Source organism: Melozone crissalis, unplaced genomic scaffold (genome assembly GCF_028551555.1).
Source record: "Melozone crissalis strain CALT ecotype California unplaced genomic scaffold, PUWL_Pcris_2 ptg000023l_1, whole genome shotgun sequence".
NCBI classification, from domain to species: Eukaryota; Metazoa; Chordata; class Aves; order Passeriformes; family Passerellidae; genus Melozone; species Melozone crissalis.
In genome coordinates, this window is record NW_026535801.1 from 11,644,421 (window position 1) to 11,663,057 (window position 18,637).

The window sequence follows — 18,637 nt, forward strand, 5'->3', positions numbered from 1 at the left end:
TGTATATTTTTCTTTAGCTTTTTTAAACAAGGAAAGTGTTGAGACAAAACCTCTTTGGACTTCTATAGATTTTTGGTATTTGTGATCATGTCTGTCACACTCTGTCCCCAGGGACTGATGCCCATACAATGAGCATGACATTGTTTCTCAGAAGTCTGTAATTCCTTTAAATATACAAGCAGGCCTAGATATTTTAGCATTTAAATACTTCTTTTTACTGATAGATTTGCTTGTTGTATTTGTTTTCTCTCTTTCTCCAGCTTTTGGGAATGCCAAAACTATGCGGAATGACAACTCCTCTAGATTTGTAAGTATTTCCTTCAGTCCTTTTGAAGGAGTGTGCTTTGCTTTTGGGTATTTCTGTTTTACCATTTATCAACCATCAAGTCATCCATAAAGAGGGAAGGAATAATTTTGGGAGCTTTCTTGTAGCTGTCTGGAGACTGTTTGAAGAAGGTGAACACCTACAGCAACAGTCAGTATTTAATTTGCACACAGGAGCATGTTCTCCTTCCCCAGGCTGTTAGTAGGGCACTGTTAGTGATGCCTCTTCAAAGATGTTTCACCTCCTTGCCAGAAATCTTGTTGGTTTCTGATATGGGCATAGAGTTCATTTGAATATCAAAGCAGAGGCTAAAAAAGAAAAACAAAATTAGGATGTGGCAGCCTGTGACCGGATGAAAACATAATTACAGAGCAGCTGGGTTCTTTAATTTACTGGCACTGGTGGCTTTAGTGTCAGAGACCATGTATCCTGCAACTGGTCTGCTTAGCAAGTAGATCTTTCCATGTGATCTTGTTTTCCATTCATATGTATATTTTTTGGGGTTAAAATGACTACTTTAGGTTCCCATTTGTTTTCTATAGCATTTCAAAATGTGTTTGCACCTTTAGTTTTTAATATGAACATTTGTAATTTTTTTTTTTGCTTAAATTCTTTATAACCAACTGGTTGAATTCAACCAATTTTGGGCACAGAATGGAATGAGAAATTACCAAAACTGACAGTTGAAAAACCAGAAAAGCCAGAAAAGTTGATGCTAGAGTTGAGAGGTTCAGAAGTGTGAGTACTTATCAGAGTTTCTCCTGCTAAAATCAGAAAACTTAACACAACTCTGTCACTTGCTCATTTGTGTCCCAAAAAGCAATATTGTGAGATGTGTGAAGCTGACAAGAGAAGGAAAATTGATACACTGGGAGGATGCTGTGTTGTGAGTTAAAGCAAATGGATGGAAGTTCTGGACGTTGTGAGATTGGAGAGCGGCTTTTTCTTTCTGCTTGGGAGATTTTCTCCCCTTCCCCTCTAATTCTCAAGAGCTGATGATGTTCCACATGGCTGTGAAGGCTGCTTCTGCAGCTCATTGCCTCTGATTGTGAACAGAGCAAGGGGTCTTCATCACAAGGACAGTGCCAAAATTTGGGGCACCTGTAGGGATTTTTAACTTTTTTTTTAAATAGAAAGGCTAGGAAGACTGCAATTATCAGACATGACACTGCAGAAATAATGAGCAGACAGCCCAGAAGCCTTTCCAGGACAAAGTGGAACTAACTATTTTGCCTTTCAAGTGCTTGCTTATAAACACTGAGCTAAAAATACTTTTGGAAACACCCAGCCGTCCCAATCCTTGGGAAATGAAAATTTAATTATCTGATTTAATTTTTTTTCTCTCTGAAATTTGAATCAGCTCAGAATTAACCTTGAACAATACAGTATAGGAAGGAAAATAGAGTTTAAGTAGAGTCAAGTCAATCTTGATGAAATGCCCAGTAAATTAGTAAGATTCTCGGAGTGGGTCAGTGTAAAGTGCTTGGCTTTTTATGTTCTGTAATAAAAAGTAAGATGAAAAAAATAAACAAAACCCAATGAATGCAGAGAATAAGGAAATACAAACACAAGGCTTTTCAATGGATTGTTTTTGTCCCAGAATCTTAAGTTTGGGTTGGAAGGGACCTTAAAGACCATCTCATTCCAACCCCCTGCCATGGGCAGGGACACCTTCCACTGGACCAGGCTGCTCAGAGCCCTGTCCAACCTGGCCTGCTTCTCTGGGCAGCCCATTTCAGTGCCTCACCCTCCTCACAGTGAGCATTGTCCTCTGCTGAGCATGTGCCAGAGGGTGGAATTTGGCTGAATCACTACCAGCAGCTTTTATCTTTATAAACTGCCTTGCCAAGGCGAGCAGCACTGCTGTTGCCTTTTCTGCACAGCCTGTCCGTTTTGTCACTGTTAAATGTGGCTGTTACTACATTAAGCACTTGTCAAATAAATTAAAACGATCCAAAGACCGCAGCGATCTTCTGTGATGTGGAAAAGTCAGGCAGGAGTCAAGGAAACGCGGCGGGATTGAAATGGCTCGGCTCGTGCGGTGACAGCCCGTTAATTGTTGCCTCTGGTCTCCTGAGTTCCAAGGAACAGAGTTCAGTGGGAAAGATCCATCACTTGTACAAGGCAGGCACACGCTCGGGGACAGATGCCCCGCGATCGCTGCCAGCCCCTGCCTGGGGCCAGGCTCGCGGCTCTCCTTCAGCCGCCGTGCTTCGCGCTCACACAGCTCCCAGGGAGAAAAGAAGATCATTTCTTCCTGCAAGATAATTTCTTCCTGCAAGATAATTTCTTCCTGCATCCCTTCAGTAAATAAGCGTGGCCATACCTAAATGGCTGCAGGGATTGTTCGGTGTTCTTGGTGCTCCGGTGGAAGTTCGTACAATGTGCGTTTTCTTCACAGAACCTTAGGAACCAAACAAGTCACTGGGTTGCTTTACAGACCTGACTAAAGCTGTTTCCAAAGAAGTCCCTGGCTGTGATAACGTCTTAGAAGATTTTGGTAATCTTCTCTTTTGCAAAAATCTGACAGGAGATTGTCGGATTGCTCTTCCAACCTTTGAACTGACTAACTTAATGTCTTGAACTTCTGTTTCTCTTAAACAGAAATTATAATTTTAAAATCTTTTCCTTTCACAGGGAAAATACATGGATATTGAGTTTGATTTCAAGGGTGACCCACTTGGGGGAGTTATAAGCAACTGTGAGTATTGCTTTTGGTATCAGTATGTTCACAGATTAAAATGTTTTCTGTAGAAAGGAAGATGGTTAAATTATTGAAAAGATCACCTGTGTTAGTCTAATAGAATAACTCTCCATCATGTGATGAATTCTGCTTTTTAATTTTATTGCTGTTGTGGTACTGAATAATGTACCTTAGAGGAAGTGAAAACAGACTTGAAGAGGTAAGCATGAATATTGAATTTACTGCATTGTTTCAAAGGTACTGAGTGATGTGTGAGTCTGTATATTGTCTCTGAAGCTAGTGGCAGATGCATAGGGATATCTGAGGGTCTTTTTTATTCTTGAATCCCTGGAATCAGATGTGTTACTAGGTTTGGTGGGTCATGTATTTATGGCAGATCCTGTAATTTGCAAGGGTGATAGAGATTGTGCTGGAGATCACCATGAGACGAGTGTGTTTACTTGGAACCAAAGCTGTCTGTACAAATTTATACACCTCAAAAGTGTAGGAAAAGTTTGCAATGAGAGAGGATGTACAGCTGTTGAGTTTGGGGAGGCAAAGGTGGCCTTGGAGCTTGTTTTATGACATCTGTAGCAGTTTAGAAATTCTGACCAGCTCTCTGTTGGGAAGAAAAAGACTGAGAACTGAATGGCAGCCCAGAATGCTTTGACTTGCTTTTCTTTTGAGGGTTTAAGTGCAGCTTTTAAAATAAATTCCTCCCCAATGCTATATAAAGCCATATTTGTTTGGTTTTCTTATTTTTAAAAGGGGAGGAAGAGGGCAGTGAGTGACTATACTAGGTGTCACTGACCCAGCCTTGACCTCTCATTCCACTCAGCCAAATTCATTGCTGCTTCTAAAGATGTGACTTTTGACACCACTGGCATTTTGCTGGTTGTGAAATAATGAGACTCACCCAAGGTGAACTGTACTCTCCATATATAACATAAACATTTTAAAAACACCGTGAGGAATTTTGCACATAAATGTAGGTTTTGGTTTTTTTCAGAAGGCAGACATTTTTTCTCAACCAGATCACCTTTTGGAACTGTGCCTGAAGATCCTAATTTTTGTGACAGGGTAGATCTTGAAACTCAAATTAGTCACTATATAAGTGTTTATGGCTATCTATTAGCTTTGACATTCGGCAGTTAACAAAATTAGAGGCCAAACATAATATATTCATAATAATTAAATGGGAATAAGAAGGTTCTAAAAGGCTGTTATTTGTTTCTTTTTATTTCACATTCAAAATATATACATAAAAACGAGCCCTCCTTTGTAAGAGTGGACATTTAACAGTCTGTCTTTGAAAGTACTGCACTGAGTCATGTATTTAAAATATTGTGTCATATCAAAAGGCAATCCAAATAGTTGCTCTGTAGTTTATCTGCCCCATAAATCTCTGCATGGTGTAATTATAATATTACATGTAATTGTAGTGATGTGATGACATATGTATCAAAGGGCAGACATATTTTTGGATCCATCTAAAATATGCCTGTTTTAGGCATTCTTTCTGTCTTGTCACATGTAATAATTATCTAATAGCAAGGAGATTAATTTCAATTTAAGAATAAAGACATGATGTGTAAGCAAGCCCTGCTGAGGAAAAGATGTTGCTTGTTGAACTATTAAATGCCTCATCCTTGGCAGGGTATGTTACAGGCAAATACAGAGTTCCTGTAGCAGCATGTTAATGCATCTCATCTTCGACTAAGTGTTTGCAAAATTTGCTAGTCCATCCATCTCTCTTTTAAAGATGTTTAAAATTCTCTGCATTTTCAAAGCAAGTTGGTTGTGCTGCCTTAGATCTTTTCCACACATCTGCAGCATCGCATTGCAACACAAACATTTTTTTTTCCTGTGAGGCATCATCATTCTGAAGATATTGGGGACCTAAATTCTTTTACACCCCTCAGAATTTACTCTGGTTTAAGTTGAAATCAGGATTTGTCTTCATAATTCATTAGGCTTGAAGTCAAGTAGTGCTGAAGTTTCCTATCCTTAAAAGGGAAAGTATGATTATGAAAATATTCATAAATAGTCTTTGATTTCTGACTGTCTGTTGGTTTGGTATTAATATGATGTGAAGATGACATAATAATGCTTTATTTAAACTTTAAGAGTTGTTTCTGGCCAGCCTAATTTCCAAACATCACTTAAGGTAGTGGGCTTTTTGTGGCGCAGCCTGAAGATGTATTTCATGGTGTGAGTGGCTTGGAGCAGACACAGCAAACACCTAGGTTCTTTTGGTGGCAAGGATGGTAACCAAGATAAGCTACTGATTTTATCAGACTGATGTGGAAAAGCAGAGACCCATTGGGCTGAAAGGTCTCTCTTGGAATGGCCTGTTCTGCCCTGCTGTGGAGCTCTGTGGAAGGCTGGTCACTGTTTGTGTGACCCGTCAAGGAGTGGCTGAAGCTGCTGTGACCTGGGGCCATTCTCCTTGAATGAGCTCCTGCTCCTTAATGAGAGGGGTTAACCTGGGAGGAACCTTCCTCAGGGTGGAGTTAGAGGATGGAATTATCATGCCAGAGCACACTGCTGGTCTGCCCTGTCCAGTTTGCAGCCAGTGGGAATGTCCAGCTGACAGATCTGAAACATTTAATGTGCCATGAACAGAAGGATGAATCTTCTGAGTGAAATCAGAGTGGAAATAATGAAATGGAAGGGATTTGTGGCATCTCTAAATTCAGGAGTGGTATGTACCCAAAGTGAAGATAATGTTGTTTGAACAGTGTGAAATCTGTGCAGTCTCATTTCATGTATGGCAGCTCAGATCTTCCAACCGTGCTGGTTTCCAAGGAAATTGATTTACTGTTACATCATTGTGAACAGTCATGAAAATAAATTGGGAATGGAAAACTTGAAATTAATGTGGTTTATGCAAACATTAAGTATTTTACCTCAGTCAGTAATTGTTTCCCCCTTGGACTACAAGGCAGGAAATGTTGCATTTGTTTGATCCACCACCAGTGGGTGAGTGGGAGGGTGAAGAAGGCTGAGTGAGGTGTGCTGTAAGCCTGAATTGTTAGTCCTGCCTTTTTGTTAGCTCTTTCTGTGAAGATCCCAGCTCGTTTTCCTAATGGGTGGGAGATGCTGGAGCCCATGGAAGGTGCCCAGTCCTGGTGCCAGCTGCCAGCCAGCCCATCCATCCACAGGTGACCTGTTTCATGTGCGTGGGGTTAGGAAATCCAGACTGCTCCTGTGGGCGTTGCTAAACACAAAACCCTTGATGTGGTGCCACCTGGGACTGTAGGCATCCCATCACTGTTCAGCAGCGAACATCAGTCCCTGCTTAAAGGTGTGTTGCTGCTTTAAATGGCACCTGCAAACAGGTAAATGTTTTTTTACATTTACATTTTCTCCCTCTGAGGTGTATCTGCTTTTTCTGCCCTTCTGCAGGGTGTTTACAATCTCTGCTGTTGCAGTGGACAATCTTGTCAGCACTTCTGCACTCAGAGGGCTTTTTTTCCAGAGCACTTATGAGTAAAAGCAGTGTTGGAGTGTTGCTTTCAGCTGGGTGTAACATTGCAGAAATAATTTACAGAAAAGGTCAATATTATTCTTAGTTTTTCATTTATTATAACTACTTTGTTAGTGAGGATGAGAGAGAGGAGAATGGAAGTTTCTCTTCCACCTGTAATTACACAATAAGACATATCTCATATAAAAATAGGTATGTTTGGTTTTGAAATAATAGGTGCTAATTGCAATAGCTTTTTTCAGCTCTGAAGTATGACTGTCCACAGATGCTGCATCTGTTTTGTACTGAAGGCAGTGTTTACGTGCACACTTGGTTCATTAGTTTTGTGACTGGTTTTGTGTACACTAAATTTGATGGCTGAAGGGGTTTTGCACAGTACAGCTCAAAATGTTTCACAATAGTTTAGGCCTTTTGAAAAGCATGGATCTTACAATATCTTTCCCAGAGTTTTTGCAAGTCTTAAATTTTCATGTTTGATGTGGAATTTCCTGCTGAAAAATACCTGGCTTTTAGCATTCAGTGATCTTTCCTAATCTGCCGAAGCCCTTCAGTGATATAATGATTAACTAGGAGACAACATTGGTGCAGATTGTGACGTAAAGGATTTGCACTGCCTGGTCTGGAAATGCCATTTTTAACCAGCAAAATGTCTTTAGAGTCTGGATAACAAGAGATTAAGAAAGGGCCCTGTTTTGTCATCTTTTCCAACAACAGCATGAAAGAAATATATGATGTTTGTTTAAGGCAACAACTTTTTTAAAGTTAGCAAAGTGATAACTTTGCAACTTATTATTTTTTACTTGTTTGTTCATTTTAAAATTCAGAAGTAATTGCCCACTTACTAAGCAATCTAGAACCTAGCTGTTATGTGATTCCTGGTGGAAAGCTCCTTTACTCAGGGAAATATTGCAGAAACTGGACAATTAGACATTTTGGGAAGAGATATCCATTCTTGTTGATTTTCTTTTTGTTCTTAATCTTCACTTGTTGCAACATCTCCCTTGGTGTTCCTTTTAGCACGTTTGCCACCGTTTAGGCAATGGTTTTGCCTAAACTAGGAAGAGTTTGAGAAAACAAGCTATAAACTGTATTAAACATTTTAATTAGCTTGTTTTAAACAGCATTCATCACTTGAGCAAGGAGGATTTAACACTTTAAATGATGCAGTCATTGTCAATGCACATTTAGTAGTTTTTGACTGACACAATTATGGATCAGTTTATCCAAGAGAACATTGCTATGAGCTTGGTGGGAATAATAGGGAAAAGTTCATGAGGAACTTTTTAATCAGTGACTTTTCTGATGAATGCTAGATAATCAAGGTAGGAAAAGAAAAAATAACATGGCTGTAGAAATAAGGTGCTGTGACTCAAACTTGTTCTGTAACTTCAGCTGAGCAGCTAAAAGGCTCCTTGTCATGGCCATCTGAAGAGACTATGACTAAAATAAATGTCTCCTGGATGATTTAGAATGTACCATGGTAGTGTCATTTTTTGGTTTTATTGTTTACTTTCTCCTTTTTTGAATGTTGATTTGATTTCTAGCATATTTAGAGAAATACAAATACCCTAAATTTTTCTGCATCACTTGAGTTCATGGGTCAAGTAACCAAAAAAAAAATGTATGAAGTTGTGCATTAGAGTTTGCAGAAGTATTCAGAATATTTTTTTTTTCTTTCTTTTATGTTAAGTAAAAATGTTTAGCAGGGTGCTTACACAGATCTCTTGCATTTAAACAGTGATATCTAGGAATAACAAAAAAATCTTCAGAACCTGAGGCCTCTAGCTGGATTTTGAGTCATCTGAATTGATGGGTATTCAGACAAATGTTTCCAAGGTTGAACTTTTCCAAGGCAAATTAATTTTTAAATTTTAATTTTTTTTTGTTTTGATGCATGCAACAAGTTAAACATTGCTGTTGGAGCAGAAGCACTGTTAGATAATGCAGAAATAACCCATAAAAACACCATATGTGTGTGTATATGTATATGTTTGAGTTCTGTATGTGCTCTCCTGATAATTCTGCATCGTCCCTACACATAATTCACATAGACCATGTAACAAAATGCAATGTAGAGAGAGTTTGGGGGGTTTTTGCTTCTGTGGATTTTCACATAGATGAGCACCATCTGTCCACACATTCCACTGTCAACACAATCACCCAGGGGCCACGTGCAGCAGTCTGAGGTTCAGCTTTGTCTTTTCTCTTTGCAGTGTTTGATCCACAGAGCTGGCAATTGGGTGGGAGGTAACACAAAACTTGCTGGCAGTGCAGGGGTTGCATCAAGAAAAAGATACGTGGTTGATTTATTAAAATGCTAATTAAGGCAAACAGAGGGAAGAAGTTTTCTGAAGAAGTGGGCAGATGGTCTGGATCTGTCCTACAAGTCTGATTTCAGTCTGCATGTGAACAGAAAGAAAAGGAAAAAAAAACCCAATGAACAAAGATTTGAAAAAGAATTGGCAGCAGCTGCTTTGTTAAGGAAAATACCTGATTTTGTGATAGTGACTGCTTTTTTCCTCAATTATGAGGGCTGACAGAATATGGAATGTTAGGCCTTTTGAAAACTGATTTGTGAATTGGTTAACTTTGTTGCTTCTAAAAATACATGAATAAGATAAACTGGTAAAAAAACAGTTATCCTCCTAAACAAAACTAATTTTACGTACATTCAGGAACCTGTTTTTCTTATTCTCTGCTGAAGGCATGCATGTAATTAGGAGGCTTACATACAATATTTTGCCAGGATGTGTTGCTGAGCTTTTATGACAGCATTTGAGAAAATTTATGGGTAGAATATTTTTAAACCCAAATAAGCCAAACCACATTGCTTCAATATCCTTTGAGAATACAGCCATTTCCTGAAGTGTGTGCAGCCACTGTGGGAGCTGAAGTTGTTTATTTTTTTGAGATTAAATTTGGCTGAGATCTGTTCCAACACTTGCCTGGAGAACCTTCACAGCCAGCACAGCTCTGAGCTGCCTGCTGCTCACCTTGCCCTTCCCAGCCCAGTATTAACACTTGGATGGGGGACCAGCCTGTAAATACTTGAAATTTGTCCTACTATTAGCCAATCAGACAACTAATAATACTGTCTGAATTTTGTCGTCATTGTCACTGGCTAATTATGGGGTGCAGAACAGTGGCAGCTCCCTTTGGGGGTTTTCTGCTTGCCCAGGCTTAGAGAGAACTTAGCCCCCAGTCCCAGGAGGTGTGGGGATGTGTCATGGTAGGTGCAGGGGAAACTCCTTTGCTGTGTGCTTGGAATGAGGCACTAAATGTGTCTGTCTCCGTGCCACTGAATATATCTGAGAATATAAGAGAAACACATGGGAATTGTGTGTTTGCTATCTGGAAAAATGTAGTTGTGCTAGTGAGAAAAGAAGGAAAACCCATATGTTTTGTACAAAACCAGCAGGTCACACTGGTACTTGTCCAGATGTTCTCTTGCTGCATTTCTCTTCCTCCTCCTGTGCTGTGAACCACAGTCCCCCAGTGCAGTGCAGGCTGAACAACCTTTAAGTTGTCACCTCTGTGGCACATAGGATGTTGAGCTGAAGTGGTTGCAAGGTGTTACAAGTCAGTCTGCTCATGCTGCCTGCCAGGATCCCTGCCCTGGTGTGAAATGTGTCTGTCACTGAGAGCTGCCTTCCTGTCCAGCTACTCCATCAGTGCAGTGATGCTTCCCAAAGTGCTGCTTTTCCATTTCACTTTGAGTACATCAGGATGGAGCTTCTGTCAGCCCCACTGGGAATTATTTCATAGTCTGATACACCTGAGGACCACAAAGTGCTGCATGATTATTCAGTTTAACTGCTTTCTTTATTTGGTCTCTCCTTTTCATTTACCCATCTTTCATGCACTGGTAACATTTTGCCTCTTCAAACTTTCACCCACAGAGTCATCCTCACCAAATCCTAATTTTTTGGTGGTACTGTAAATCAGTTAACATCTTTTGAGCACATTGCCTCCCTGACCTGAATTCTTTGCAGCTCATAGACTGAGCCTTTACCAGAGCACTGGGCTTGCTCCTAACTCAAAGAAATATTTGGTATCCATGATATACTATGATAAGGTTCATACTGACATTCTTCTGGTTTGCTGATGGTTGATATAAAGCAATGAAGTAGAAAATGATGGAGGGTTATGTTATTTTTAAAGGGTTTTCTCCAGCATCTGTCCCTGACCTGTGAGTTTTTTGTTGGTTTATTTGTTTAGATCTGCTAGAGAAGTCTCGTGTTGTGAAGCAGCCAAGGGGTGAAAGAAACTTCCACATTTTCTATCAGATCCTGTCTGGTGCATCAGAAGAGTTTCTCTGTAAGTGTTGCCCTTGTGCCTTGTTCACATGTGAGTTTTCTTTATATTTAACGTGCTATTCCATGCACATGATCTTTTGTGGGAAATGTGATATTGATTCGCTTTTCAAATAATTGGTGGTAGTATCATTGGTAATATGTGAAGTCCACATATGCTTTGATATTATCCAGATGCTTGAGTCAGAATTACTGAATTAGTCAGAATTGCTGGCTTAGCAATGTGTTATAAACAAATTTGAAAACATGTTCTTATTCAGAAGGCTAATAATTAAAAGATCCTTGAAGAAAATCCAATAATAACAACCTATTCCTGACAGTGCTGATTCTGTGATTAAATTGCTACTAACAAGAATGCTATTACTAATGATGCTTTTATTTGATTTATTAGGCAAACTCAAGCTGGAGAGGGACTTCAGCAGATACAACTACCTGGGCCTTGATTCTGCCAGAGTGAATGGAGTGGATGATGCTGCAAACTTCAGAACAGTCAGGGTGAGAAGGAGCAGGGGCTGGCCGTGCAGGGTTCTTAGAGCCCTTGATCTGTCTGTCCCTGCAGGGCTGGGCTGGGAGGGACACCTTTTCTGAGTGCTGGCACTCTTCATGCTGGGATAGAGTGTGTTTGCACAGGGAAACATGGATACAACTGGGAAATGGGATCAAGCTTCTGGAGTATTCTTAGGGGAATACAAAAAGGACAAAAAACCCCAAAAACAGAATTAAAAAAAGAAAAAATCAAACAAAACTCCCCCCAAACCAAAAAGAAACAAACAAAAAGAAAACAAAAGAAAGGGGGGGGAAAACTCAGATGCCTTGGTCAGATTCTGGGAAAAGTTGTATTTTGTAGAGGCTTAGGACAGCAGTGCCTGAGCCTCAGGGATCAGGTGATGCTGACCAAGTTGAAAGAAAAGAGGACTGGGATGGTTCTCAAGATGATTTGCTGTCCTGTTTTTGCTTGGTTGTACTCAGGGACAAGATGAATACAGGACCCTTTTACCCAGTGTGTGCAGATATGGATTCTAAAAGTGACAGGTCTGAGAAGACAGGAGGACCTGTTCATCTGATTGCGAAAAATTGGGTTGGGTTACAAACTAAATTAAGTGGCTAAAAAAAGTACAGTGTTTCAGAAACCCAAATTTTGAGTGCGTCCTAGAAGTGGACTGGACTGAATGCCAGCTCCATTTCCACACCTCCTGTGTATTAAAAAACTTACTCAGCATAGGAATTATACCAGGCACTTTTAGTAGCAGAAGTGTTCATAAACCATTTGTAATTTTGCAGATAAATGGTGAATTTTTCAAGTATGATCTGTTTAAATGTAAATGCTTTTATCTCATAATTTTATTTGTCCCCCTTTCCAGAATGCAATGCAGATTGTTGGGTTTATGGATCATGAAACACAGTCGGTTTTTGAAGTGGTGGCAGCCGTTCTGAAATTGGGAAATATCGAATTTAAGCCTGAATCTCGTGCAAATGGGCTAGATGAAAGTAAAATCAAAGATAAAAATGGTAAGATGAGATTAGTGATGGGAAGAAAGCCACTAATTTGTCTGAAGTCATTATTAATTCTGTTGTTTCTGCAGACATACAATATCCTTACATGTGAATTAGATTGTTTCCAGAGCTCACCCTCAGGCAGCTATGGGCTGCATTCTGTGCAATTTCAATCGTTCTGTTTGAAATGCCAAAAATGATTTTCTCCTTTTTCCTTACTTTATTAGCACTTTATTCTAAAATGTTAAATGGTTCCATGCCTTTATGTAGCTGCTTGTTTTTTCTGCAGTGGAGGATTTTTGTTCTTCTGCAGTATCTCTGCCTTTAGTGTCAGATTCATTTGGTGATATTTATGCAGCTGATGTATTTTGAAAGTTCATTTTCATCTGAAAGTTTTGCATTATGAAAAGTAGTCTGCTATAAATGGAGAGAAAGTTTTTTTTCTCAAAAATAAATGGATAAGAAAGTGCTTTTAAAACCAGTTGCTCTGTTTCCTTGCACTGTGAATATTTTTAAAATCTTTGCTTAGCAGGACGATGGGGAGAGAGTGTGAATGGGGAATACTTCTGTTGAGGAGCATTTTTGGAAAATACCACACTTCTTAAAAGCTGGTCATTTTGGGGAAGGAAAAGCAGTAATAAGGAAGGAATGATTGTAGTTACACTTTGCTTTTTCTTACTAGAACTGAAGGAAATCTGTGAGCTGACAGGTATAGACCAGTCTGTATTGGAGAGAGCTTTCAGCTTCCGGACTGTTGAGGCCAAACAGGAGAAAGTTTCAACAACACTAAATGTGGCTCAGGTAAAAAAATCTCCTGATTTAAAAAGATCAAAAGATCTTTTTAAATGGCAGTTTTATTCTGCATGATTAAATCATAGCTACCCCAATAAAAAATACAACTGAAAGGCTGCACTGAATAAATCACGAGCATAAGTGTGTTTTTTGCTCAGTGGTTTCTAAATGTTAAGAGGTGCTTTGGTTTGGTGTGTGAATTACCTCCAAAAGATGAGGGATAAGCAAATGTTGAGCTCTAGAGAATGTAAAAACAAGCAGTCCTGCACAAAGCACATGTTGCTAGTGTTGAGGCAGACTGTTTCCATTTAGGACAACTGCTGTAATTCCATGTGAGCTGTGGGCCCCGGGGCTGCTGGAAAACCTTTGCTGCCAGAGTGAATTCATCTCCCTGCAGAGCCAGGGTGGCTGCCACCTGTGTCTCATCAGCTCAGGCCAGCAGGAGTGGGGCTTCTCCAGCTGCAGCTGCTCCAGTCCCCGTGCCTGGCATGGGCATGGGGGATGTGAGTGTTCAGGGGGCAGCTGGAGTGCCCCAGTTGTGGCTGCTGCTCCAGCCAGCCCGTGGCCAGGAGGGCAGGGCCAGTGCTCCCTGTGCTGGCTTTACTCATTAATAGCACCTTTAGGGACCCTCCAGCAGCAGCAGGATGTTTGGTTAAGCCCAGCATTTATAACATTTTTCTTATATCTTCTCTTTAGGCTTATTATGCCCGGGATGCTCTGGCGAAGAATTTGTACAGTCGCCTGTTCTCCTGGCTTGTTACCAGGATCAATGAGAGCATTAAGGTATTGTTGCTTTGTGCTTGTAAAAAGAAAAAAAAAATCAATAGGAATCCTTCAAATTAAAGTGGACAGTAAAAGTGTATTTGCCAATTTCATTTCTCCTGGCTGTACACTGTTACACACAAATAACCTTATCACAGCTCGACAAATTGCTCTCTGCTCTGTTCTTAAGCTTGTAAAAATATTCACATTAAGTGTATTTTGGGAAACCATATGTAACATTTTAGTTTTACAGTGTTTGACAGCCTGCTTATGAGATGCATTCATTTTCTTGAATCCCAAGTATGCAATGTACAGATGACTGACTCAGTGTTTGTTTTTTTTTAAGGCACAAACAAAAGTGAGAAAGAAGGTAATGGGGGTGCTGGACATTTATGGCTTTGAAATTTTTGAGGTAAGACCTTCATAATGGTAACCATTTAGTGAGAGAGCTGTTATTAAAGCTTAACAGAGTTGTTCATGAATTCAAATATGAATATATGTAATTTGACTCAATTGTTTCATGCCTGACCAAAAAAACCCCAAAAAACCCACTAGAAACGTAAGCCAAAGAGAGATGTCTTAGCGTGTCTGGCAATTGAAACAAAAAATTATGAAAGTTATACTTGTGTTTTTACACCATAGATAAATAAATATTTATGATGGATAAACTAAATATATTTTGTTGTGACATACATTCTGAGCATAGGAGAAACTCTGGCACTGTCATTTCTGCCCTGGGGCATTTTGTGGATGTCTTTGAACAAGCTGTGTATCCTGAGAGGGATAAAAAAACCCAGAAACCAACCACCCAACAAAAACTATACATTTTTTTTCTGTCAAAATTAAACAAGGATTTTTATTGCATTTCATCTCAATTCACTTAGGTAAATACTCTGTACCTAATCCAAGCTAAAGATCTGTGGCTCACTGCTGTTTGTTTACAATAGTATTTTTAGACTGGTGGTATTTTGAAACAAAACAATCAATGAGGAGTTTTTAATTGGGTTAGAGAGCACCGGGGACAGGGCATTTCCCATAAATCTTGTTCTGACAGTTTTTGTTAAGAGATTTATAGATCTTGCTTGGAATCTGTGTGTGTTTAAACTAGAAACTCATCTGAGGAGAAAAAAAAAATCAGTAGAAAAATCCTGACCTGCTTCCCTACATCCCTCTTAGAAATCTGGGGAGGGTGTTGAAGCTGTGTGGAAAATGAAAATAATTCTTCATGTGAGGGTGGTGTGAGTTTCATTTCAGAAGCAAAACGTCCAACGATGTGCAAATCAGAGTTCCTCTGAAGAGGAAGAGGAAAGCTGAGAGCTGCCTCAAGGGCTTGCTGAGCGGGGCTGTGTTGTTTGCATTAGACACAAGAACACATTTATGAAAATGCAGTGCCCGAGGTCAGGTGGCTGAACGGGGATCCTGGTGCCAGATCTCATGGGAGCTGCTCCTTGAGGAGCTTTTGGGAGGCTGGCACTGGGGTGGTGCTGCTGGCATCCTCAGGCAGGGCTGTTTCCTCTGGCTCCCCGGTGTGTGGTCAGGCTGGGCAGGCACAGGGAGGTGGGACACAGGAGGGTGCACCAGCACACGAGCCAGCTGGGGGACTGTGTTTGTGGCATGATGTTCCAGAGATGAGGCTGTTTCTCACCTGGAATTTTCATCTTTTCTACATTCAGCATCTTAGAAGGTCATAAGTAAGTGGCTGAGTGCAGGAGAAAAATGAAGAAACCAGGGCTCTTTGCACTTACCTGTCATGCTGAATTACAGTGTGGCTGTCTAAAAAGCTGCAAACTCAAAAGCTTTAAAATAATGTGGGTGGTTATTGTTCACTCCTTTAAATGCCAAGGATTGGTTTTCCTGGAAAAGCTGGGGAAGGTTTTGCCTTGTGACTTAAGGACCAAATTCATCAGTACATTCACACAAGGTGTGACTCTCTCATGAGTTTAGACCTATGGTAAGAAGAGCAGCCAAGCAACTTGGTTCAGCATCACAAAAATAACAGAATTATTGTTTATATTTAATTATATTAAAGCAACTAATCAATAAATAAAATTTTGACACTATGCAGCCACATAAGTCAAGGAAAATTTAATGATGTCTTAAGATTTATAACATCACGAATACAGTGGAATTTGAAGTGTTTTGCTGTGTGGTACATTTGTAAACACTATAGCCAAACATTCAAAATACCAGCTGAGGTGTTGTTAATGGCAGTAACATATCCATCTAATTATGAATCAGTTAAAACCTATGACTAAAAATGTGCAGTCACCTCTTGAACCTAATTCTTAAGTCATATTTTGATTTTCACATCTGTTCCTGAAACTTAGAACTAATGTCAGCTCTACAAAGAATGTTTGTTGGCAAAAATGCACTTGAAAGGCTTAATCTCTAAATTTGTGCCTTTTTAATGTGGAAGCTGTTTGATGTGCTGAGGGTAGGAAGGCCTGCATTAATCATGTTTCTACTCAGGAATCAGGTAAGTTTATCATTAGTGCGTGGTCTTTGACCTGAAGTGGCCTTTACCCTGGAGACAGAGTGTATCAAAACCCACAAGAGGGGTAGCAGGAGTGTTTTATATACATGCAAAATACTTACACAGGAAGCTCAGTACCATTGGAATAAGCAGCAAGGAATGTGTTTACTGAAGGGTGATTTTTACATTTAATTTTTTTCTTTGGTTTTTGATGTTTTTGTTTTGTTTCCTAATAGGCAGGGCACAATATTTCTTGGGCCTTTTTTCTGTTCAGGATGATTCTTTGGATCATCCTAGAGTTCTTTGTGTAAGAATAGTGAATAAAGAAATTCAAGTTTACTATTCTGAAAGATCCTACTCTTCACCTTCTTGATAACAATAGCAGTCTTGTTCTATTATATGCAGATTGAAGCTTTTAAGCGAGATTTTTTTTTCATCTATTTTTGAAATATTGTTTTATTTACTGTTCATTGTGGTTTCTGCAGTTTTCTTTAATTTAGGCTGAAGTTAATTTACAAGAGTAACTTGTGGTTTCTTGGAAATTAACAGGGAAAAGATATTTGGAGTATTGATACTGCTGGCATATTCTCTTTGGGATTTGAGTTCTGCTAGTGTATTTATCAAACACAAACCCCACTTTTCAGACAAACACAAAAGCCATGCAAGAAAGTAGATATAAGGACTTGGCTGTCTAAAAATTCAGCTTAGGGAATTTAAATCTATCAATAATCCTCATCCTCTGTGGGTTTGGCAGATGTCAGCAGCAAGCTTGGCTAGGCAACCCACAAAATAGGTGCTGTAAAGCTGTGTTTATTTTTGAACCCTGCCCTGCCTTTTGTGGGAAGCCAAATGCTGGAACTGAATGTTTGCAGAGCGAAACGCTGAAATTTTGGGCGGCTCTGTGTGAATTGTCTGTGGGCAAGGATTTAGGGACTAGGATTATCCTGGAAATGCAGGCTGGAGGGCTGGGCAGGTTGTGTAACTGGGCAGTGCCTGAAGCCTGACACCAATTGCTCCAAGGGTGTTTATGCACATTTCTGAGCAGCTGCCTGCGTAGCCAGTGTGCAGTTTGGACTGAGATTTGAGATGGGCTCAGGATGGTGGCTGGTGGCACTGGGAGCTCTAGAATCAGCCTTATTCCAGGCCTCCTGGAGTAGTTTGGGGCTGTTCCCATTTTATCTCATGTTTGATTGGGTGTTTTTAGGCAGAAAGTGGTTTCTGCATCTCTGCAGAAGGGGTGGATGTGACAGTGTTCACGGGAGTCTCAGGATGAGGGAAGAGATGAGAATGTTGACTCCATGTTTCAGAAGGCTGATTTATTATTTTATGATATATATTATATTACAACTATATTAAAAGAATACTAAAAGAATAGAAGAAAGGATTTCAGCAGAAGACTAGCTCAGAATAGAAAAGGAATGAAATTATAACAAAAGCTTGTGTCTCAGACAGAGTCTGAGCCAGCTGACTGTGATTGGCCATTAATTAGAAACAACCACATGAGACCAATCACAGATGCACCTGTTGCATTCCACAGCAGCAGATAATAATTGTTTACATTTTGTTCCTGAGGCCTCCCAGCTTCTCAGGAGAAGAAAATCCAAAGGAAAGGAATTTTCAGAAAATATCATGGCTACAGGGTGGGATGTTGGAGGGATGGGGTTTGTGATGGAGAAGTGAAGGCTGCAGGAGGCAGATGGTGGGGCCTGGCAGGGCTCAGCAGAGATGAGCAGAAAGCTCTCTCTTCATTTGCTTTGGGTGTTGGGTTTCCTGTTGTGTACATTTCCTGTGGAGACAAGGAGCAGTAAAAATGAATGTCATGAAGTGAGGGCGAGTATTTCATCCTGCCCAGCCCTTCAGAGACAGCAATGTCTGTCTGTGCTGCTTGCCTTAAAGGCTTTATTCTGAACATTCAGGCACCACTCTGCAGCTGGTCCATATGATGAAGTTAATGATTTGGAGTGCAGTTTTACGGAAGGTAATGCTGCCAAACAAGGCTTATTGTTGAAATTTGCCAGACCTTCAGAAGACACTGAGAGTGTGAGTTCTTTCTGCTCAGTCCCTTGGTGGAGCAGTTTGTTCCAGGTATGTTAGCCTGACAAGAAACTGGGATGCACTGGTGATAGGGTTGCAGAGAGGGCCTGGTTCCCTTTGGTTCACCAGAGGTGATGTGGCTGCCTTGTCTTTGGGGACAGCATCTGACCAACTCCTTTTGCTCCAGGTGGGCAAGAACATGCAAAGACATGGCAAAAAACCCACCAGTAAATAAAATTATCACAAGTAAACCAGCCAAACAAGCCACCCA

The 18,637-nt window shown here is 40.2% G+C and overlaps 1 protein-coding gene across 4 annotated transcripts in view; it reads left to right on the top strand.

The window, feature by feature from the left end:
- MYO1B (myosin IB) overlaps positions 1 to 18,637 on the top strand; it is a 145,907-nt gene that overhangs the window by 53,399 nt on the left and 73,871 nt on the right. For all 4 annotated transcript variants that reach the window (XR_008483107.1, XM_054277599.1, XM_054277600.1 and 1 more), the window contains 8 exons: positions 261 to 307; positions 2,963 to 3,026; positions 10,717 to 10,815; positions 11,203 to 11,306; positions 12,173 to 12,320; positions 12,988 to 13,106; positions 13,794 to 13,880; positions 14,206 to 14,271. Coding sequence is in view for 3 of the 4 variants with exons in the window: in XM_054277599.1 (XP_054133574.1) it covers positions 261 to 307; positions 2,963 to 3,026; positions 10,717 to 10,815; positions 11,203 to 11,306; positions 12,173 to 12,320; positions 12,988 to 13,106; positions 13,794 to 13,880; positions 14,206 to 14,271 (734 nt within the window). In the remaining variant the exon portion in view is untranslated. The remainder of the gene's footprint in view (positions 1 to 260; positions 308 to 2,962; positions 3,027 to 10,716; positions 10,816 to 11,202; positions 11,307 to 12,172; positions 12,321 to 12,987; positions 13,107 to 13,793; positions 13,881 to 14,205; positions 14,272 to 18,637) is intronic.